Here is a 23,775-nt window from a genome sequence, read left to right on the forward strand (position 1 = left end):
GTACTTACTGTAAGTCGCTCTGGATAAGAGCGTCTGCTAAATGACTAAATGTAAATGTAATGTAAATGTACCACCAGATCACCGCTTCCAATCCTCCATTCCTTCTACCGGTACCCTGCTCCACCATCCACCAGCTACCCTCAACCGTCCTCCCCGTCTCTCAAATAAAGTTCAGCGCACATCCAGACCAACGTGTGTATGTCGTGCGTTTGGGTCGTCAGTACAGCCGTGTCAGTACAAACTGGCCACCATGGATCCAGCCGACGCCGAGGCAATCCGTTGAGCTTTTGGACACCAGGGTGCAGCCCTTGCCCGCCATGAGGAAGCCCTCTCGGAGATCTTAGCTGCTCTGGGGAACATACAGGCTCGGATTGCTAACCGGTGTCCCGGTAACTTCAGCGTTTTCTCGGATTCGCCAACTTTTAAAGGAGGTTCATCCGGAACTACAGCCGAGTAGCTGCACCACTCACTTCCCTCACCTTCACGGCCGCTCCGTTCACCTGGACCCCGGAAGCAGAGGCCGCCTTTCAGGAGCTGAAGTCCAGGTTCATCTCCGCTCCTATTCTAACCCAGCCGGACCCCGCTCTCCAATTCATCGTGGAGGTGGACGCCTCTGACACGGGAATGGGAGCGGTGCTCTTCCAGCGTTTACAGACTGACCAGAAGGTACATCCTTGTGAATTTTTCCTATGAAGGCTGACACCTCCCGAGAGGAACTATGATGTGAGCAACAAGGAACTGCTTGCCGTGAAGTTGGCGTTAGAGGAGGGGCGCCACTGGCTGGAGAGGGCTGACCCGCAATTCATCGTCTGGACCGATCACAAGAACCTTGCCTCCCTCCAGACGGCCAAGCGCCTAAACTCCCGTCAGGCCCGGTGGGCCTTGTTCTTTGGAAGGTTCCACTTCCACCTAACCTACCGTCCCGGTTCCCGGAATACCAAGCCAGATGCCTTATCTCGCCTACGTGGCCCCCATGAAGAAGAGGCTACTACAGAACCTATTCTGCCTCCATCCTGTCTCGTAGCGGGGGTTACGTGGTAGATCGAGCCAGCAGTCACTCAAGCTCAAGTGCATCAACCTGACCCAGGCACCGGTCCACCCAACCGCCTTTTTGTTCCCGATGCAATGCTTTCAAAGAATGACAATATAAAGTGGTTATACTTTCAGTATAGATCAGTGAATTTGTGTTTACTGATGTCAATACTGCAAAACAAGTCATTCAGAGATGACAGATAATTTCAAGTGTGATCTGAGAAATCATCACCAGCTGCATCACGGGCACTGCACTATCTATCCATTTCTTTATAATTCCAGAAATCTGTGTGTGTCACCGACATCATCACAGGCACTCTGCCCTATCTATCGTTCAAGTAACCCTGTCTGAAGGCCTGAAAAGGTCTAGAATATTTCAAGGGGGATTTTTCAGCAAGAGCATTCCAGGTTTACCAACATTAAGATACGCGTATCTTCAACTTTTTTACAGATTTCAATGTATGACACATCATTTGAAAGCTTTCAATCTGCACTTTCACAATCTGTAAAAAAATGAGAAATGACCTTGGCTGAAAACAGCCCCTTTTCACCAGAGCTTGTCACCTATTGCTTCAGCACTAGCACCCTCTTGTAGTAGAAGTAACCCCTATATTTTCATTCCGGTCGGGATCTCACTATATTATTCACACTCATTCTACCACTATACAGATCTTCCCATTTAATTAAGTGACGGTCCTAATGTGCTTATGTAAGAATCAGGGACACATTCTTAGTGGGGAAGGAGAAGGGAGATCTTTCTGTTGGAAACCTCACCAGACTCTGCAGTGTGGAGCATGAGCCAGCGGATGGCGACATTGCAGTCCCTCAGGCAGTTGAGGAGTTTGGGGATGTTGTCCAGGACGATCTCCTCCCTCAGGAATCCCTCCTTCAGCAGCTGCTGCATCTGGAGCTTCAGACCTTCCAGGCTGGCTGCATAGCGACATGCCTGTCCAGTTGAGAGTTCAGTTCAGTTCGTTTTTATACATTTCCCGAGGGAATTTGGTTGCAGCATATAACATAAAACAATCAATCCCATAAAAACAAACATATACAACATATTTAAAATTAGAGAGGGTACAATTTCTGGGGACATTCTTTATGTAAAATCTTTACAGCTGAGAGGATAAATTAATATCAAAAGAGTTACTTTAGACCCAATTGGAATGAGAAAACTCAGAAGAGCTAAACCTCTGGTTAACTTTTCCCCCCCACACTTTCCACATAAACTCCCATAGACTGCAAACTGAGACATCTCAGTTCACATATATTAGATTCATTACAGCTTTGTACTTGTGTACCAGTGGAGGCTCATCAGGGGATGAAGAGGAGGATCATCCTCCTCAGTGACATTTAATTGAAAAAAAAAAAGCTTTTAAAAAGTTAAAAACTGAGATAAAAATACTAAATATATAAATATTTAACCGGACATTTTATTAAAATACATAATATTGAACTGAAGGTTTACAGCAGCGTTTCTTAACAGGGGCGGAACCGCCCACAAGGGGGAGTTCAGTGTACATCAGGGGGCGTGGAAGCAAACCTTTTCAATAAGAGGGCGTTGAGGTGTTTTGGGGGGGGTTTGTGTGTGTTTTTTGGTCACAAGCCGCCACTGTTGTGTACCTTGTGCACTAAAGATGTCTTCCAATTGTTCAATACTGGAAGCCTGGACAAATGCATTTATAGCCCATAGATGTCAAATATGGCTAGTACTACAAGTACTACATCTATACTTGATAACTGTCATTATACCTGCTCTCTAATGTTGGCTGAGTCCAGGGTGTAGTTGAGGGCAGTCTTGGCAGCTTTATAAGGTTCCCATGCTTCTACCAAATTCACTGTGATTCCCATGTAGATGCTAATGACCTGGAGAAAAATCATGTCAACAAACGGAGCAAAGGTTGACACACACAAAATGAATACAAAAATACAGTGATCCCCTGCTGACTTTGTACATTTGCTAACTGACAAATAAATGATCTGTCTATCATTTTAATGGTAGGTTTATTTGAATAGAGACAGAATAACAACAACAAAATATAGCTGCAAGCAGCAATGGAGGGGCCAAGCAGTCCAGAGCAGAACATGGCCTCCATAGCACTTGTGTAACAATTAAGTCACAACAACCTGTTGCACTCATGGAACACACCAAGTTACCAACATACCAGTGATTTTTCTGGTATAATACCCCAGCCCTCTGCTTTTCATGGGAACGATGGAACACAAGTTTGGTGACAATCGGACAAATGGTTGCTGAGAACAAACAGGTTTGAAAATGGAAAATCCATCTGGTACCATTTGTGAAGCTGGGTCTGAAGATCATCTGTGCCAAATTTAGTAAACATTGTATACGATTTGTGGCATGCAAAAGGTTTTTTACACTTTTGGATGAAATCCAAAATGGCGGCCGCGTCAATTCGGTTGAAATATTATCGAGGTCAGGCTTGGAATCTCACAAGACAATAGACAAAGAAATTACTTTATTCAGGTAAACACTTGAACAGTTATTAGCCAAAACACTTGTATGCTTCCTGCCACGCCCCCTTTTAGTCATGACACCATTTTTGGAGGACATCCTCAGAATAAGGTTCTGAGTCGGCGTACCAAATTTGGAGTCACTGCCTCAAAGACCTCCTAAGATATGACTTCACTTCCTGTTTGGCAGCTTTTCTGCTGAATTTGATTGGCTGTCACGGACAAACGGTTATGATGATCAAAATTATTTTCAATAACTTTTGTGAAGCTTGGTCTGAAGATCATGTGGGCAAAATCTGGGGATGATTGAACACAATTTATGATCTGTGAAAAATTTAGAAGCTTTTTGATAAAACCGGAAATGGCGGAAAATGTATATAACCGAAAATTGACGCCATGGTGTGCGTTGAACTCTGCTTGATCCAAGGAATCCAGCGGTATCTCATTTTTGACAATCAGACATGTGCTTCGAAAGTTACTTGTGTGAACGCAACTCCAACTTTGACCCAGTGGCGCTAGAGTCCCCAAGTATGACACATGAAACTTGGTGAATTGGACCAGGGGACTGTCCCCAATGAGTGTGCCAAATTTCACAACTTTCGACTAAGCACTTCTGGGGGCTGGCATTGACACCCAGTCCTAAGAATAATAATAATAAATATAGCAGCAATGGAGGGGCCAAGCAGTACAGAGCAGGACATGGCCTCCATAGCACTTGTGCAACAATTAAGTCACAACAACCTGTTGCACTCATGCAACACACCAAGTTTGTTTGAAATATATGTTTGCGTTCAAGAGTACTGAGAGTTCAAAGTTATTTTTCTGGTATAACACTGCAGGCCTCCTCTGCTCCTCATGGGAACAATGGAACCCAAGTCTGGTGACAATCGCGCAAATGGTTGCTGAGATATGCTCTTGCGCCTCGTTTGGCAGCTTTGCCACCGCTTTTGATCGTCTCTACCGAACAAACATTTTTTGAAAATTGAAAATTCATCTGATTGCTTTTGTGAAACTGGGTCTAAAGATCATCTTTGCCAAATTTGGTAAACATTGGACACAAATTGGGGCGTGCAAAAGGTTTTTACACTTTTCCATGAAATCCAAAATGGCGGCCACGTCCATTCGAATTTTATGAAAAGTTATTAATAGTCAGGCTTGATATCTCACAAGACATCAACAGACAAAGAAATTACTTTATTAAGGTAAACACTTCAACAGTTATTAGCCAAAACACGTTTATGCTTCCAGCCACGCCCCCTTTTAGTCACATGACACAATCTTTGGAGGACATCCTTAGAATAAAGTTCCGAGTAGGCGTACCAACTTTGGTGTCACTGCCTCAAAGAACTGCTGAGATATGGTTTCACTTCCTGTTTGGTGGCTTTTCTGCAGAATTTGATTGGCTGTACCGGAAAAACGGTTGTGAGGATCAAAATTCTTTTCGATAACTTTTGTGAGGCTTGGTCTGAAGATCATATCTGGTAATTTTGAAGAAGATTTGACAATTTCTAGGAGGAGTAGGCTTTCAAAGGTTTTTGAAAAAAACGGAAATAGCGGAAAATCTATAAACCGGAAATTGACGCCATGGTGTGCATTGAATTCGGCTTGATCCAGGGAATCCAATGGTACCTCATTTTTGAAAATGGGTCATACGGTTCAAAAGTTGCATGTGTAAACACAACTCCAACTTTGACCCATTGGTGGCGCTAGAGTGCCAAAGTATGGGACATGAAACTTTGTGAATTGGACCAGGGGACTGTCCCCAATGAGTGTGCCAAATTTCACAACTTTCGACCAAGCGCTTCTAGGGCCTGCCATAGACACCCAGTCTTAAGAATAATAATAATAACTAGAATAATAATAATAAATATAACTGCAAGCAGCAATGGCGGATTCCTCCAAACATTGCAAACCACTGAAAAATGTATATTCTTTAAAAATTATCACTGTAAAATTCCATGCAGCAGACTTACCAATGGGATACCAAATCTGAAATGCAATACCATCAAGATCCACAAGGGCTTTTATTTCAAGCCAAGGAGTGAAGGGAGGGGGCTTGGTGAGCCGACCCATTCCAGAAAGCCTTGTATCTTTGTGTATCAGGGCGTGGCCTGTAGCGTCACTTATGGGTGATATTGGGCCATTTGTGGTGTGGTAGTTACTCTTGGCCTATACTATCAATGTTTCAGGATTTTGAGAACTTTTTACCATTGCATACAAAATCGGAAATGCAATACCATCAAGATCCACATGGGCCTTTGCTAAAGACCAAGCAATGAGTGGGGGCTTGGTCAGCCCACAATTGCCTGAAATGTTGTGTATGCGTCTCGTCAAGCTTGCGCGTGTGTCAAGGGAAAGGCTGAGTGTGTGAGAATGTGGAGCACGCGCGCGCTGAAGAGCAGGGGAGACATTTCATTGAAAATTTCGTTAGCAATTAGCCAAGCATGCATGTTTCAAATATTCACATAAAATCGACTTTTCATGTTACAGTCAACTTTTCCTCAGATTTGTGTACTAAACATTCTCAAGAGTCTTCATATGAACTTGTGATTGAATCAAAGTATCAGTTTTTGACCGGCGGATGTGTAAAGCATTATTTTAGCGTTAGCGATAAATTCGATTTGCTTTATATCAATCATTTTTTGAGATATGAAGTTGCCTTTGCACATGGTAACATGTTGTAGTGTCGTCCACCGATATACCAAGTTTAGTGTTGATATCTCAAAGATTTGCTGAGATTTGACCCAAGTTCCTGTTTGGTTACTTTTTTGCTGATTTTGATTGGCTGTGCCGGACAAACGGTTTAGAAAATCAAAACGCCATGGGATAACTTTTGTGAGGCTTGGTCTGAAGATCATCTCTGGTCATTTTGAAGAAGATATGACAAAAATTGTAGGAGGAGTAGGCTTTCAAAGGTTTTTGATAAAACCGAAAATGGCGGAAAATCTATATAACCGAAATTGATGTCATAGGGTGTGTTGAACTCGTCTCAATCCAGGGAATCCAACGGTACCTCATTTTTGAAAATCGGTCATACGGTTCAAAAGTTCGATTCCCCGGCCGTGCCAAATGATGGTGTCCTTGGGCAAGGCACTTCACCCTACTTGCCTCGGGGGAATGTCCCTGTACTTACTGTAAGTCGCTCTGGATAAGAGCATCTGCTAAATGACTAAATGTAAATTCCCTGCAAAAGGGAATGGTGATCAGCAGCCTCATAGTTGAATCAAAACGAATACATTTGGCAGACCGGTGTAAAAATTGACCTAATCTCTATGACGTAAATGTCCTTTTAAGTTTTTCCCTTCTCGTGATATTTTCAGGCATTAAGCCTATTCATATTGCATTCATTCATTAATAAAAAAAAACCTTTGAAGATTATTCTAACAACGACGTAACACCGGCAGGAGCTATCTCAGATGGAATCGCGATTCAAACAGTACCATCTGAAAATATGCCCCCAAAAACGTAAATAAGCTTGACATTTATTTAGTGGAAAATCGCTCATTCATAAAAAGCTCACTGGTAGCGATCATTGTCAGTAACAACGCAAAATGTGATGTAGCCCTGTGTGGAGAAGCTGCCCCGGTAAATTGTACTGCTACAGTATACTAGACTACTGCTGTGTTCGTCTTTGTAGCAATTGCGTTGGTTGAATTTCGATTTAACGTTCCGTTGTATGGTTTAGGCTGAAATTAATTATTTTCATGACAGATTGACAAAGTTTAGGCTGTGGCAATGAAGTGCAGGTTAGTAGTCAGATAGTTTCACCTATTGAAAGACTTTTGATTTAAGTAAGGGAGTGCCGAACATGTTCTGTCGCCGTTTGACTTCCTAAACAGCTGTGGAGATGTTTTTGTTAGCTAATACTGTGTCTCGCGTAGGCTACAGCTTTGCAGTGAGTGTGGTTTGAAACCACAGGTAATGATAATTTCACCAACAAATCGTTCACTTGTAATCTAATGTCATAATAAATCCTACAACGAAAATGTATTCGTGAGGAATGATTATTTTAACGATTGAAAACAGATGCATCATAGGCCACTGTAGTATGTGTTGATCAGGCAACAGAGGCTAATCTCATGATGCTAATGCTTCAGTGAGTAGACTACTGTTTCCAAAAGTAGATGTACTTCCTTAATAATATCATCTTATATTGTACATTATACTTCCCAATTGTGTTTCATATCACAAAGTAAAATAAGTAAATACTAGTAGTTATCACCCTGGCCTCTTTGCTTGTGGCGTTTCTGCAGCTGCCTTGCAGTAAAGCAGTTAGCTTAGCTATCCCCCAAGTTAACAGATGCGAAACAAATGTTCTGCTACAGGTAGTCACGCGTGTTTTCATGACGTTAGTAATGTCAGTGACTGTGGCTAGCAAGTTAGCCACCAGGTGCCTCGCAGCTTCGCTGCTTGGCCCCTAAATATAGCTGCAGGCAGCAATGGTGGGTTCCTCCTCAACATTGCAAACCATTTCAAAATTGACTTGACACAGACATGTATTTCCATAGCTCTTGTGGTCCCAAACTAGCATAACTGCATATGTGGCCTACACATACATACTGAATTTTAAGTCAATTGGAGTAGGGCTGCAACAACGAATCGATTATTAAAAGCGTTGGCAACGAATTTAATTATCGATTCGTTGTGTCGCGCGATTATTACGCCACTCAATATGTCGCGGAGATGTTTGAGTATAAAAAAAAAGTTTAGTTGAACGCGGAGAGGAGGTAGAGGAAAGGCCATCGGAGAGACGTTGTTGAGTAACGTTGTTCTGAAACACATGGCGGAGGCAAAGAAATCAGTACGACCCAAGTCATCCAAGGTGTGGGAGCATTTCACACTAAATACATCGAAACAGTGTGTTAATTGACCGAGGTGAAGTTAGTTTCATATTCGACATCCGTCTCACATTCGGAAGACGCTACTTTGCAGCATCACGTTAGGGACCAGGTGAAAACAACCCATACCATTTTGAAAAATGTAGACTTTTATAATATTTTTAGGAATATAAAACCTCAAACAGACACCAGAGTATCTTAACAATGTCTGGTATACTTCCACAGCCTTTACTTTTTCAATGAAGTTTCAAATAAAATGATAGAAAATCACTATTCTTTGAAAATAGCTTAATCCTCGCAAATCTGAATTTCTTTCAAAATTGTGTCAAAAAAATCTTAAATATACACCAGATTATTCTAATAAAGTCTGGCCTACTTCCACAACCTTTCAATTTTCAATAAAGTTTTAAACAAAACTCAAATAAATTGCTCATCTTGGAAAATAGCATTAAATCCATGCTAATATTAATAACTTTTTCAAAATTGTGTGCCTGTTTGTGCACATTCTGAAGATTTTTTGCACTGTGAATTTGCACTGTCAGTTCTGTTTTTGAAAAAAGGGTTGGAAATTAATGCTTTGTTTTTTTATCCAATTCATCGAAAAAAGAATCGACAGATTCATCGATTATTAAAATAATCATTAGTTGCAGCCCTAAATTGGAGTCATGGTTCATGAGAAGATATTGGTACGTTTTTCAAAACGTTCACCGTACATGCCGACTGTATGGGTCACCACTGTATGGTTTCCCATGATAAATAAGCATGTATAGCAAGTTTTAGACATTTTAGACTGATGGGGTGGAAATTCCATTACTTTGAAAATTGACAATTGGGGCGTGGCCTGTTGAACCACTTATGGGCAATGGTGGGCCATTTGTGTCATGGTAGTTACTCATGGCCTATACTATCAGTGTTTTAGGCTTTTTACCATTGCAATCAAAATCGGAAATGCTATTACTATGCTAGAAACCAAGGAGTCTGGGTGGGGTCATGGCCCACCTCAGAAAAGCTTGGGTGTGTGCGTCTTACCAAGCTTGCGCGTGTGTCAAGGGGCTCTGGCCCCTTGTGTGTGTGTGAATGTGGAGCGCGCGCGGAGGAGCATCGGTCATATGGTTCAAAAGTTGCGTGTGTAAACACAAGTCCAATTTTGACCCGTTGGTGCGCTAGAGTGGTCTAATGGGAGACATGAAACTTGGTGTGAATAAAGAAGGGACTGTCCTTAATGAGTGTGCCAAATTTCACAAAAAGTTACCATATGGTTCTTGGGGCTGCCATTAACTCTCATGGAACAAGAAAAAAGAAAACTAGAGGGTACAATTTCTGGAGAAATTGTAGAGTGTGTCGGTTGCAGGTGGGTCCGTCCCCTTAAAGGCCATATGGCAGGTTAAACACTTCTGTTGATTAATGGGTACATGAAGCACTCAAGATATGTATATAATTTAAAATATCTCCAAATGGTGTTAAAGACCAGTTTTTGTCGTTTTTGCTGTTAGCATTAGCATATTAGCGCGAATCGGCGATGACGTCACGTTGGGGAGTCGTGGAGGAGAGAAGCCTCAGCCTAGTACTAGAACTATGGAAACTGACTGGGATGAAAAAGAGGTGGCAAAACCCACTAATGTGTATGATGGCCCGCAGCCGTATAATTTCGAACCAAGTAGACATGAGGGCAAATGAGGAATTGCCGAGACTTGATGGCCGTCAAAGCCAATTAAATGGATGGTCCGAGGAGAATGAGTGGAGAGTTGGTGAAGTTTCCTGGTGAGTTGCTATCATTTAGCAACGCAGCAACGATCTCTGGAGCTAGTCCATGAACATCAGTGCACATATAAAAAAAAATTTTTACTGTCAGTGAATAGCACCGAGTGAAAGTCAACGTTTTATTTATATCTAGTGACAGTGATCATTCAGGGCCTGACATTACATTTTTGAGGCACGTCCTTTGGACAAGTAGCCCTACGTTTACGTTTCACTTTTCTATGCACAAAAGTCACGTCCGGGTAAAGATTGTGCCTTTGACCAACGAAGATGAGCTGTAATATTATACAAATGATAACAATTGAGGTGTTATAAAAAAAATATTTGTTACATTAAACATTTACACAATTTCTGCAGAATGAAACACTTTGTTATGTACTGTATTGCAGCTTCGTCCCAATATCTCTACAGACCGTGCAGCTAATTTAATGCTCAACACTTGAACGGGGGCTTATTACTTGAAAGAGGAATTACTGCGTCTTCTCAGTTACACTATCAGGGCTTGGAAATACTGTGACTTGCAAAAGTAGGCAAATGGCTAGTAGAACATGACATTTCATAATAATTTATGTCAATTAAACAGCTGCAAGACCCAGTGAAATGTTATATACAGCTAGCAAACTAACGTTAGCTAGCATCGCTAACGACATTGGCTAACTCAACTTCGGTAGGCTATCCTCAGTATTTGCAAGCTGGCCAGTGCAAGTACAGTAACATGGCATTTTTCTTTGAGTTTAAACTTGTCCAGTGGGGCAGGTACATTTCTCTGCCCTACAAAAAAATCCACTTGTCCCGGACAATCATGTCGTTAGCTGTAGTTCAGATAAGTAGACTAGTACTACCGGTAAACTTATCTAGAAAGAAGACATCATGCTAGCTATGGGCTAGCTATGGGCTAACTTGCCAGTCCAACCTAGAAATCCCCCCCAAGATCATCCCTAATTAAATATTTTCCCAGATGTTGTAATTTCCAATTAGATGTCCCATGTTTTTATAGTACTAGCAGAGACCATATTAGACATTCTCTGGTACTAGCCTAGTGTTTATTTCTAATCGATTTCAATGGTCTCTAAGCGGGCTTTGGTCGGTCGTCTCCCCAACGTGACGTCATGCAATGCATTGTGGGGGAAAGAAGAATCATTGCAAAAAGTAGCTACTTTTTCGTATTATATTCTGTTTTGTGACACCCAACAACATCAAATACAATGGATAACAGTTTAAATGTTTATTACCAACAAGCAAATAGCGCAAATTCGTTGGAAAAATAAACCTGCCATATGGTCTTTAAGTTTTTCTTTTCTAGTGACATTTTTCAAGCATTTAGCCTACTCATATAATTCATTGAGAACCCCCTTTGAAACAAGCTACTGTAACAACGTTGTCACCGAAAGTATTTCTGATTGAATCGCGATTCAAACAGTACCATCTGCTAACTGAAAATATGCCCCCAAAAACATAAAAGCTTGGCATTTATTTAGGTGGAAATGGCTAATTCAAAAGAGGTTTGCTACGAGCAAGCTAGCTGCTGTTGCTAGCCAAAATTCACTGAGTGGATTGTTTGAATGCGCCGGAAATGAGAAACTTTTCTTTTGAAATAAAGTTTAGGCTGTGGCATTGAAGACAGCGACGCACCACACAAGCTTGAGTTTAAATACATTAATTAATGTGATATTACTTACTGGACATGCAAGTCTTGATTTGCTTAAATGTACATGTATGATGCTGCTAGTACACCACGGCACGATAGGATACTCTTGTGCAAAAGCACATCTATGTACATTGTATCCATGCGTCGTTGCTAACGTGTGCTGACGTTGTGACGTTGGCACCACTGAGTACCCTTTGTTGACACAAACAAGTTCAGCCTAAACCGTGCAACGGAATGCAAATAAAAATACAAGCAACTCAATCGCTACCAAGACGAAACTTTTGACACCGACGTTGTCTATGTAATCCAAATATTGACAGATCCTTAGGTGTGGGAAAAGAAACAAAAAATAAATATATATGTGAGAGAACAATGGTTGTGCTCGCCGAAGGCGTGAGCACACCCAATAAAGCTAACAATAACAATAGGTTTCCTCCTCATGGAGGAATCCTATTGTTCTCCTCCTTCCCTCAGCCCTGGCTGAGGGAAGGAGGTTCTCACCCAAGATTTGACGGTACATGGCCCCGTCTATCATCCCTTTGATGCAGTGAAGTTGTCCTGTGCCCAGAAAAACACCCCCAAAGCATAATGTTTCCATCTCCGTGTTTGACGGTGGGGATGGTGTTCTTGGGGTCATAGGCAGCATTCCTCCTCCTTCAAACACGGTGAGTTGAGTTGATGCCAAAGAACTCGATTTTGGTCTCATCTGACCACAACACTTCACCCAGTTCTCCTCTGAATCATTCAGATGTTCAACTTCAGAGGGGCCTGTACATGTGCTTTCTTGAGCAGGGAGACCTTGCGGACGCTGCAGGATTTCAGTCTTTCACAGTTTGGAATCTGATTGATTGCTTCTGTGGACAGATGTCTTTTATACTGGCAACAAACTGAGATTAGGAGCACTCCCTTTAAGAGTGTGCTCCTAATCTCAGCTCGTTACCTGTAAAAAGGCACCTGGGAGCCAGAACTCTTTCTGATTGAGAGGGGGTCAAATACTTATTTCACTCATTAAAATGCAAATCAATTTATAACAATTTTGACATGCGTTTTTCTGCATTTTTTTGTTGTTATTCTGTCTCTCACTGTCCAAATAAACCTACCATTAAAATTATAGACTGATCATTTCTTTGTCAGTGGGCAAACGTACAAAATCATCATAGGATCAAATGTGTTTTTTTTTTACATAATATATATATACATATACACACACAGGTTCATTCAGAAATGTAGACTGAAACCAGTCTTCAAATTGCAAAGGTTAGGGTTATTATAATTTCCACAGATTTTCATCCAGTATCACAGATTGTCTCTCACCCAGTTATCAGGGAAGTACTTGTCCACTATCTCTCTCATCTTAGCCTGCTGAGTGTGTAGTATGGAGGGAGTGAAGTACAGGCAGACATACAGCATGGCTGCCTGGTTAGCCAGTGCTGTGCTACGGTGCTCAGGCAGCGGGTATGCAGAAACCTAATTGGATACAAAACATACAATGAGCACTGTAAATTCCCATGGAAAACATTTCATTAATCTCTACATAATCCTTATAGTGAGATTTTTGAACTGTATTTAACATTTACCGTTTCAACTGTAAGATGCTAAAGGTGTTTGGGTGATGCATTAAGGCGGTACTACAATACTTGTCTCACTCTGCAAAATGCAAGAAATGCTTCGCAAATACTTTTGACAGACCCCTGCTGTAGTGAGCAGGCAGAATAATGTGCACATCCAGTCTTGCCTGGTTGTAGATGTCATCTGAGCGAAGCCTCCCAACCACCATGCTGATAAACGTGGAGCTGATAGGGACTCTTTGGAAGTAGCCCTCGGGATAGTTGGCTGGCCGTTTGGCCGCAGGCTGGCTAGAGTGGCCTGTGCTGCGCAAGAGCTTACAGATGTCATCCAGGTTGGAGTCTGCAGAGGAACGAGCAGCACTGAAATGAGGAAATCAAATAGAACACGTTAACCGGTACTGAGGCACAATACAGTAAACCCAATAAACACTTGATGTTCCAACACTACAAAGAGCTATTTAGGTGGTATGCATGACGAAATAATGGTTAAATGCAACTCATTCGATGTGAACACACAGCTATTAAGATCACCAGTCTCTCACCTGTATCTATAATAGGACACCAGCATCCTCTCCCTGACTTCGCCTTCAATCTTCTGGTCAATGACAAGCAACATGACTCCATACAGATACAGGGCCTCACACTAGACAGGATGAGATACAGCGGACAGTCAATCCCTCTTTGACAAAGCAATAGGTGGCACAGGCAGATTGGCCAGTAGATACAATTTTTACTAAACATTTTAGGGTACATTTTATAAATAGAAATCTATGATCTGCACATTTTAGAGTGCAGATTGTTTTGTTGCACTACCACATGATTAAATGGACAGGGTGGGGATGTGATCATAGATCAAAGGTATTACTCCAAGTAGATTAGTAAATACAGACGCTGATAAGTACATAACTAAAATGCGCTAATCACAATTGTTTTACCAGAAGTTGTTTTCCATCTTCATTCATCAGCACAGTTTCCAGGGTCTGCTGGATGTAAACACCTTCGTGCAAATCGTCCAAGTACCTACAGAGGTGACAGACAATGTTAGTAATGTCAGTCTAGTTTGTAGGCCTGGGGCTGTATTCACAAAACATTCTATCTTACCACTTCCTACCAGTTCTCCTAAACAGCAATAAAAGTTATTTGCTAAGAGTGTCCTCCTAAAACATATTCACAAAGCTGCTGAGACCAACTTTCACTAAGGAATGCAGAGAAATCCTAAGGTAAGACAAAGGGTGGGGTTGACCATGTTGCTATGAATGATGTCAACAAGCTTACGACGCCCACAGTGAGTACTCGGTAATTTGACTGCATCCCTGATAGCTCTACTACTATCATAATACCCGACGATACCTTTTCAAAAGCTCATGATCATGACATTTTTCTAAAATGTTCACGTTCCAAGGTGGATGGCCAGCAACAGACATTTTAGGGTTGTTTGTGATTTGGTCTTACTGATTTAGGAGTCCTCTTGACTACCCCTAACTTTTCACAGATTTAGGAGCTAGTTTTAATGCAAAATTGCTTTGTGAAATACTCTTACAGAAAAAAATTATGAGTCCTACAATTAGGACTGACATGCCCATTATTTTAAAGAGTTTCTTCTAAATCGATACTTGATGTTTTGTGAATACGGCCCCTGGGCTACTTTCTGAGAAGATGCATCAAGACATGGCCTGGAAAAGCATGGCCTCTGTGGACCGGCAAGTTCACACACAACTCCAACTTTTGAATAGCTGTTTTAAAATGAATGTCTTCATTTATTAACAAAAGGGTATAAGCTGTAGATCAGCAAATACAAATTTATGACAAACAACATAGCTATTGTTGTGTTCTTTTACCTGATTAGATCCACAATGTACTTGTGGACGCTTTCAAAAGCAAGGTAAAATCTTGAGAGTATCTCGATGTTGTTCTCACGGAATTCTTCATCCAGATCCTGAAGCTCTGGTTTGGCCTCCAGCTTACCCTCATAGTACTCAGGGCCCTATGGGAAAGGTGGGGTCATTACCCAGTTTACTGAACTTCTTTAACACGTTGCCTTTCCTTGTGCTGCCTTCGGGTCACATGACCCAAAGGTTCATAACGAACCATATAATAACCAAAATAATTTTCTTTTAACCTTTGCAATGTGGGGGGTCTGAGACAGCCTAGCTGTTAAAAGAAAATGCTTCACTTTGTCTTTGTATGTGGTAAATCTGTCGCAATACGACGGTGGGTCACAATGACTGATGGGTCAGAATGACCCGAAGATAACACAAGGGTTAAACCATGTATCGACAAATGAATTTGTATTTACCAAACTCACAGTGCATGGTCATCAACATTCACACATTTGGCATACAATGCATCCGGATACAGTGCATTCGGAAAGTATTCACAGCACTTCACTTTTTCCACATTTTGTTATGTTACAGCCATACTCCAAAATGGATTTAAAAAAAAAAAGAATCCAAAAGATTCTACAGATAATACCCCATAATGATAACATTTTGCAAATCTTTTACAAATACAAAAAATCTCTTGTACATAAGTATTCACAGCCTTTGCCATGACACAAAATTGATCTCAGGTGCATCCTGTTTCCACTGATCATCCTTTAGATGTTTTTACAACTTGATTGGAGTCCACCTGTGGTACATTCAGTTGATTGGACATTATTTGGAAAGGCATACACCTGTCTATATAAGGTCCCATACTTGACAGGGCATGTCAGAGCACAAACCATGCCATGAAGTCCAAGGAATTGTCTGTAGACCTCTGAGACAGGATTGTATCGAGGCACAGATCTGGGGAAGGGTACAGAAACATTTCTGCAGCATTGAAGGTCCCAATGAGCACAGTGGCCTCCATCATCCGTAAAAGGAATAAGTTTGGAACCAGCAAGACTCTTCCTAGAGTGACCAAGAACCCGATGGTCACTCTGACAGAGCTCCAGCATTGCTCTGTGAAGAGAGGAGAACCTTCCAGAAGGAAAACCATCTCTGCAGCACTGCACCAATCAGGCCTGTATGGTAGAGTGGCCAGACAGAAGCCACTCCTCAGTAAAAGGCACATGACGGCCCACCTGGAGTTTTCCATAAAGGCATCTGAAGCACTCTCAAACCATGAGAAACAAAATTGTCTGGTCTGATGAAACAAAGATTTAACTCTTTGGCCTAAATGCCAAGCGTCATGTCTGGAGAAAATCAGGCACCGCTCAACCCCCGGCAGATACCATCCCTACAGTGAAGCGTGAATATTAAAAACTAAAACAAACAACCGTCCGAACAAGAGAATGCTCCTGATGAGCTGGGCATTAGTACTGTAAATTACAGTAGGTTACGCATTAGATGTGTTTCAGACTCTGAAAACGGCAACACGAGAATTAGCGTAGGCTACATCTGACTATCGATTGACCAATAAAACCTGGGGGGGGGAGGGGGGATCATTCTTAGAAAGCCTGTATTTGATTGCAAATGAACTAACACGCAACAATAAATGTACCTAATGCTGATGGAAAGTACTATAAGCTAACACGCGCGATGGTATAAATCACATAGCTACAGCTCAACCTAGCAACAGGAGAAAACGTCATGGTTTCGGGGGAACTAAATTATCGTAACACCGGACGCATGTAGCAGAGCACGGGCATGACATCACACACAGGTCCGCTTTTCTTTAAGACGCTAGCTACAAAAAAGTACAGTTTTTTTTTCTTAATGCCAGTATCGTACCGTTTCTAAAAAGCTAGTACCGCGGTACGGTACCAGTACCGGTAGGCTATAGCGTGCAACACTGATAGCTATAGCCTCGAGAAAACCCAAATACGTGATTAGTAGGCTACATTTGGGTATTTTCTAAGGTATGCCCCGGGTAACCGGTTGTTTTATCAACCCAAAACAATTGTTCCTGGACGCTGATATTGATATGATCAATATTGCAAAACTCAACACATTTTGCGGCTCATCCCATCTCACCTTGAAGTAGCTGAAATCACATATGATGTCTCCATATTTTAGCTGATCGATCTTGTCCTTGAGTCTAAAGACTGTAGGGATGAACTCAGACAATCGAAGGAGCTCCGCGATGATTGCGTTTCCTCGAGACACAATCCTGAGAACCGCTTGGCCGCACAAGTTGTTCTCTGCTAGGAAATCCACCATGGCGGAAAATACAGGAAAGCCTTTCTGCGTTCTTATATTCCTGCACACTCCTGTCAGGAAAGAAAGGGCTCTGAAAAAGAACCAAAACCCACTTCTGCTGTTCAGGCATGTCTTACCAGGAATGCAAACAGGCTGTCTTTCTCGACTACAACATTAACAGTTCATTATGTCAACTGTCACATTCACGTGATCGTTAAAATCATGTTTTAACTAGAAACAGTCGATCAACAATCTAAACCGTGCTAAATTCCATCCTTACCGCTAAAATCAGCTTTCGGTTATGTTGAACTCATTTGCTAAATAGTTTTATTGTATCAGTTCCTGTTTACCGTCATGTGACAAGGAACCACATGATTTTCCACTGTTTAAGATGTGTTCTCGATTTAATGTCCTGGCATGCCGAATAAGCAGACGGATATAGGCCTATATCAAATGCAATTTCAAATTTGTGTGTTATGTGACATTGTAATACTTAAAATATAGCCCTATATCTTTTTTCACCCGTATTTGTCGCCGTCATAAACAATGAATAACGCACCATAATACCGAAAACTACAAACTACTAAAATGACAACATGTGGAGTCCATTGACACTAGATGGCGACAGACGATCACAAACAGGGGCGCCGCCAGGAATTTCGGGCCCCATGGCAAAAATTCAAAGTGCCTCAAAGAGCCCTACAACGTGCATAGATGTAGTAAGACTGTTGCGCACAGTAGGCTACTGGCAGCATCATACATTTAAGTAATTCAAGACTTGCATGTACAGTAAGTAATTTCACATTAAATAATGTATTTAAACTCAAGCTTGTGTGGTGTGGCGCTGTCGTCAATGCCACAGCCTAAACTTGATGTCAAAAGAAACGTTTTTCATTTCCGGCGTATTCAAACAATCCCCTTAAGTTTGGCTAGCAACAGCAGCTAGGCTAGTTTAGCACAATTTAGCGAGGTCAGCTTCTCCACCGTGCAGGGCTCTAGTCTAAGATCAAATGGTCGTATTTGGCATTGTTACTGACAATGATCGCTTCCAGCAAACTTCTTTTGAATTAGCCATTTCCCCCTAAATAAATGTCAAGCTTATTTACGTTTTTTGGGGGCATATTTTCAGTTAGCAGATGGTACTGTTTCAATCGCTATTCTATCTAATACTGCCGGTGACAACGTTGTTACTTAGAATAGCTTGTTTCAAGGGGGTTCAGCTCACAGATTGGCTACCCACCTTTCTTGGTAAAAAACTGGGTTACTGATTGAAACCCTCTCTTTTGTCTATCCTCTCTTTTTTCTCTGATCTTTTCCGAAACCCTGATTTGTGTTTACGGCCCAACATAGCGACTAGCGCATCTACTGACTGCAACTAAACTATGGCGTGAAATTAGTGCCAGGAGAGCGAGCTCTGTAAAAACGATTTGTAACTTGCAAAAAAGATTTGTGTCTCTGTAGAAAATGATTCGTGTACTTGCAAAAAAAGTTTTGTCTCCGTAGAAGAAGGCAAGATTTGTGTACTTGCAAAAAAGATTTGTAACTTGCAAAAAAGATTCGTGTACTTGTAAAAAAAAGTTTTGTGTCTCCGTAGAAGAAAAAGATTTGTGTACTTGTAAAAAAAAAAAAGTTTTGTCTCCGTAGAAGAAGGCGGGAACAATGCTCCCAAAACCATCTAAGCCAATCAAATATAGCCATTTCTGTGTCTAGTATCATTGGACATTTTCGTCTGGGGGGGGGCGTGTCGCCTGAAGGAGCTGAAGCTCGGCCCCCTTGCTGGAAGGTGCCGCCTCTCTCAAGTAAGCTACCTACAACCCAGATAATGGACGCTACGTCAAGCCGAACAAAACAGTATAGAATTAGAATGTATTTGTTCAATGAGTAAAACATACAGATGCATATAAATAAAATATTCCCCTGAGCTGTAACACAGGAGTAAACATTTACAGCAGAGACAGCAGACAGTGAGCTCTCCAACTACTTCTAGCACATTAGCTACCATTACACCAAAATACCATCATTCTACACCGAGTAGCCTAATATCAAGTTAGCGGTTTGCACTAATTATAGCAGAGATACCTCTGGAAAAGTTATCTAGTATAATTATGGTGCACTTCTACTCAGCCATCATTGAGTCCATCCTCACCTCCTCCATCACCATCTGGGCCCCGTTCGTCGTAAGGGATGAAGCTAAGTTAATCAATTGTCCCTTTAGCCCGCTAACATTAGCGAGATGAGTGAGAACAGCAAATATCGGTTCGTCAACGGCTGATCCGCATCCAAATCATGTGGTTAATTTCAATCAGGCTAAACTTATCAGGGAAATTGCACGTGCACGTCCTACTTCAAAAGGCAGGAAAGGTCGATCACCAAAACCGTGATTTTCTAACGGTATGATGGCGGAAAAGACGAAAGAGAGAGCGGTGATAGGCTATTCTCGCCATCCGAGCAAACTATTATAATGAGTCTGTCTCTGCGAAGACAATAAACATATTATCATGCCTAAGTCAAACACCGCCGCTGCCAGAGCAAGACAAGCAGCTTGGCAAAATTTCCGATAAGCTATAAATGCGAAAGTTTTGGGGAAATGTATAGGCTCATCTTAAGTGCCTCATTACCCCAATCAGATCACATTTCTTTAAATGTGCCTGCTGGCAGTAGGCTTAATGGAAATTTTCAGAATAAGTAGGCTAGATAAAAACAAGGCCAAAGAGTATCTAATTGATACGAATTCATAGACACTTATGAGGATATATGTAGGCTACTGAGCTTATATCATGTACTATATATGTGTATATGCATGTAGGCCTATGTGTAAATCCCTCTTTGATTTCATTGACTGGGACATGGCCAGGGAATATGATGAGTTGATTCATCAGCTGGTTAAGCGCCAAGTACACTTTTCTTACAGCAACGCATGCTGCGTCTTTGCCAATGTTTTCTGCATCGCCTATACTGTATACAAATTTAGCCTATACCTGACGCAAAAAACCTCAAGGCTATGCAGAGTCTGAAGCACAGTTAAAGTTTATTGTCAATTTCTTCACATGCCAAGACATAAAAAGGAATCGATATGACGTTTCCCACTCTCCCACAGTGAAACATATAAAAAGCACAGGCACAACAGATAAGACAAGACATTTCTTAAAACATAGCGTTACATATTCACATACAGCAGCATAAGCTCATAACGCTTGCTGCGGCGTATGATATTTGCAATGTACGGCCCGAGAAGGTCTTGCAAATAAATGAGTCCTTGTCCGCTGAATCGATATCGCTCAAACAAGAACTCATCCGTGTGAAATAAAGGATCTTGGCAATCGCGAAGAACTCTATTGGTATGGAAAGCTAATCGAACTAAAATATAGCTCCTTGGTCAACTGGGATCTTTCAAAAAGGGAGCTGCCATGTTATTTTCCGGGGGTGTGGCAAGCTTATCCAGCTACACTTACGTTAGCCTGCTCCGGAGCAGGTTAGTGCTAATTGATATGTTACTATGGTGATTTATCGAAAGTTGCTTCCACGAACCAAAAAGAGGGGCGTTTTTTATCTTAGCCTGAAAATGAGCTCGCTAAACCGCTTAGCGAGCTACGACGAATACCCCCCCTGGTACGCTGCTGCAAGTGCCAAGGACAAGAGCAGGCTGCAGCGTATCATCCGCACTGCTGAGAAGGTGATTGGCTGCAATCTGCCTACCCTCGAGGACCTGCACACCTCAAGGACCCTGAGGCGAGCGAGGAAGATTGTGGCCGATTCCTCCCACCCTGGACACTCCCTGTTTCAGTCACTCCCCTCCGGCAGAAGGCTGCGGTCCATCAGGACCAATACCTCACGCCACAAAAACAGTTTCTTCCCTTCTGCTGTTGGCCTCTTCAACAAGGCCCCTGTGCTGCCTTCAGGTCACATGATCGAAAGGTTCATAACGAACCATTGTTGTGTTTACCCAATTTTACCCAACAAAAAACAAATAAAAATAATTTTATTTTAACCTTCGCAATGTGGAGGGTCTGAGACAGCCCGATGGTTAAAAGAAAATGCTTCACTTTGTTTTTGTATGCAGTAAAGTTGTCGCAATACGACGGTGGGTAACAATGACTGATGGGTCAGAATGACCCGAAGAGAACACAAGGGTTAAAACACACTGCTTTTTGCACTGCATTACAAAATTGTATCTTGTACATTTGTATTTTTTGTAATATTTGTATTTTTATATTGTAATTTACGGCAACTTATATTTTATTTTATTGTATATTTAATTCTAATCCCACTTAGTACTGCTAGTTTATGTACCCTTAGTATAGATAGTCCACATATTTAAATTTTAGGTCCCTATATGTTTATTGTATGCACCTTCCTGCCAAAGCAAATTCCTTGTCTGTGCAAACTTTCATGGCGAATAAATCCCATTCTGATTCTGATTCTAACAAACACACAGTACTGAGTGATGAACTGCTGGCGGCGGTGGATGGTCCAGGTGCAACCGGAGGATGAACGGCTTGTGGGGCGATGCTCGGTACGGCTCCGCGCTGCAAGAGAAGCCGTGTGTTGGTGAACCCCGTCTGTCTCTGGTCCATGTTAAAACTGTCCGCCGTGAAATGGTCAGTGGCGCAGAGGCGGCTGTTGGAGTTTATCCGAAGCTTTCCATGAACGTGGCTCTTCACAAAATCTATCCACCTACTTTTCCTTTCATTATCAACAGGGAACTTAAATGGCGTTGCAGCGCAGCTGGAGTTCTTGCATCCAGGGAAGATGCAGTTGCGGGTGTGGGAGACATCCTGAAGCTAGCTAGCTAGCTGATGTAAGCTACAATAACAGTACAGCAGGAGGAGCCATTCAGTGATCTGACATAGATGGGGCGAAATGACGTAGATAAGGCATTTTTTGGCTCCGCCCATTAAAACCTGATCTGAAAACGGAAGAGAAACTGTTCTTCGGTCTAACTCCACATTTCAGTGCGACAAAGTTTTAGCGCTTTTCACATGCTTTCAGGAACTCATTTCACATGTATAGAATGTACTTAAAAGCAAAACATGGAATTTACTTTACAGGATCTTTAAAACTTTTGCATCACCAGATGCCATACCCCTAGGTGTCAACTGTGGTTTGGTGGAGGAGAACCCATGGGGCCCAGGAAAACAGCTGGCAGCCAGGCAAGTGCAAATATAAGACACTCAAAAAAAATACTCAAACCATTGCCAACTCATTGTAAGGCATACCTAAGTTGTTCTGTTCGTGGGGGGAAACATATTTGTCAAAACAACAAATGTTGTCATACTAATGCTTTGTATACCCCATTCAGCTGTATCATCTTGGGCAAAGACCATGTAACATTTTTTATGTACATCAATGTTACAGCTAATCTAGAAGAACCAGTGTATGCCAATCATGCAAACTCTTGTAAACTTGTTTTACTTGTCCTTAATTACAGACACATTACAGGTTATGCTCCGGAAGATGGAGACATTGGAGGAGAACCAGCGAGAGGCTCTGCTATTAAGGCGACTACAGGGCAGACACACTGAAGAGGTGCCAGTGATGGACCTACAGGTGGCCCAAACACAGGCTGAACTCCAAGACCTTGAGGAGCGCCTTAAGGTGCTGGAGTTCCAAAAGAGAGTGGTACGTGTTTGGGGATGTCATGAACTATGGCTTATACGCAGCGTTCAACAATCAAATTGGTGCTGACAATAAGTTCATGACTTCTAATTGCAGACACTGTGATGAAGTGGAAGACAGGACTGGGAGAGAAGGCTGTGGAGCTCCTCATAGCGGAGACACTCAAACACGCCCCGGAAGCCCATTCAAAACAAGCCAGGTGAATGAATCATGATTGCAGCTTCCATATCCAACCTTTCACATGGCTATGTGACAAAAAAGTAGAATCCCATAATATTTTTTTGATGATGTATATTATTTTAGATGTGATTTTTTATGACTTGTATAGCCCCTTTCACACGTGCAATTATGTTGATAGAACACTAACTTTTGTGCTTCATTGTCAGAGCCAACAGACAGGACCTAGAGTGGGGACTGGCAGAAGATTTTAATTCACTGTTTGGTACTTTGTTTGAAATAAAATGACTGAATGTTACATGGAAATGCTTCCTTGTTTATGATTAGCTTGAGTTAGGCTACACATCACACAAACATAGTCCTCCTAAAGTTGGCTACCATGTAGCCAATTATACAAGAACAAGTAGCATTTTGGGCAAATGAGGTCTGCATATGAACCGCCCCAATATAAGCAGTTGAATTGAAAAATATAGGTTACTTAATTAACGTTGCAGTTACGGACTGGCAACGTCACAAAATTACGTTGCTAGGAGGTCACGGTTACG

At 41.8% G+C, this 23,775-nt stretch overlaps 1 protein-coding gene and 1 long non-coding RNA gene across 3 annotated transcripts in view; one reads left to right on the plus strand and one right to left on the minus strand.

Annotated features, from left to right (window-relative positions):
• Positions 1-17,765, minus strand: part of washc5 (WASH complex subunit 5) — a 77,836-nt gene extending 60,071 nt beyond the window's left edge. The window contains exons 1-9 of one of the 2 annotated variants that reach the window (XM_067238387.1): positions 17,718-17,765; positions 17,273-17,528; positions 15,155-15,300; positions 14,252-14,336; positions 13,859-13,959; positions 13,484-13,676; positions 13,063-13,215; positions 2,782-2,895; positions 1,807-1,978 (exon numbers count right to left, since the gene is read on the minus strand). In XM_067238387.1, coding sequence (XP_067094488.1) covers positions 1,807-1,978; positions 2,782-2,895; positions 13,063-13,215; positions 13,484-13,676; positions 13,859-13,959; positions 14,252-14,336; positions 15,155-15,300; positions 17,273-17,458 — 1,150 coding nt within the window. In that variant the 5' untranslated portion in view covers positions 17,459-17,528; positions 17,718-17,765. Of the gene's footprint in view, positions 1-1,806; positions 1,979-2,781; positions 2,896-13,062; positions 13,216-13,483; positions 13,677-13,858; positions 13,960-14,251; positions 14,337-15,154; positions 15,301-17,272 lie in introns of both variants that reach the window. The other variant, XM_067238388.1, reaches the window with a different exon arrangement.
• Positions 17,766-22,524: 4,759 nt separating this feature from the next.
• Positions 22,525-23,474, plus strand: LOC136943729 (uncharacterized). Its single transcript, XR_010876717.1, has 4 exons — positions 22,525-22,587; positions 22,866-23,056; positions 23,150-23,252; positions 23,440-23,474. It is a non-coding gene; the product is annotated as an uncharacterized lncRNA (long non-coding RNA).
• Positions 23,475-23,775: the final 301 nt, after the last annotated feature.

The sequence above is a fragment of the Osmerus mordax genome, chromosome 6, assembly GCF_038355195.1.
Source record: "Osmerus mordax isolate fOsmMor3 chromosome 6, fOsmMor3.pri, whole genome shotgun sequence".
NCBI classification, from domain to species: Eukaryota; Metazoa; Chordata; class Actinopteri; order Osmeriformes; family Osmeridae; genus Osmerus; species Osmerus mordax.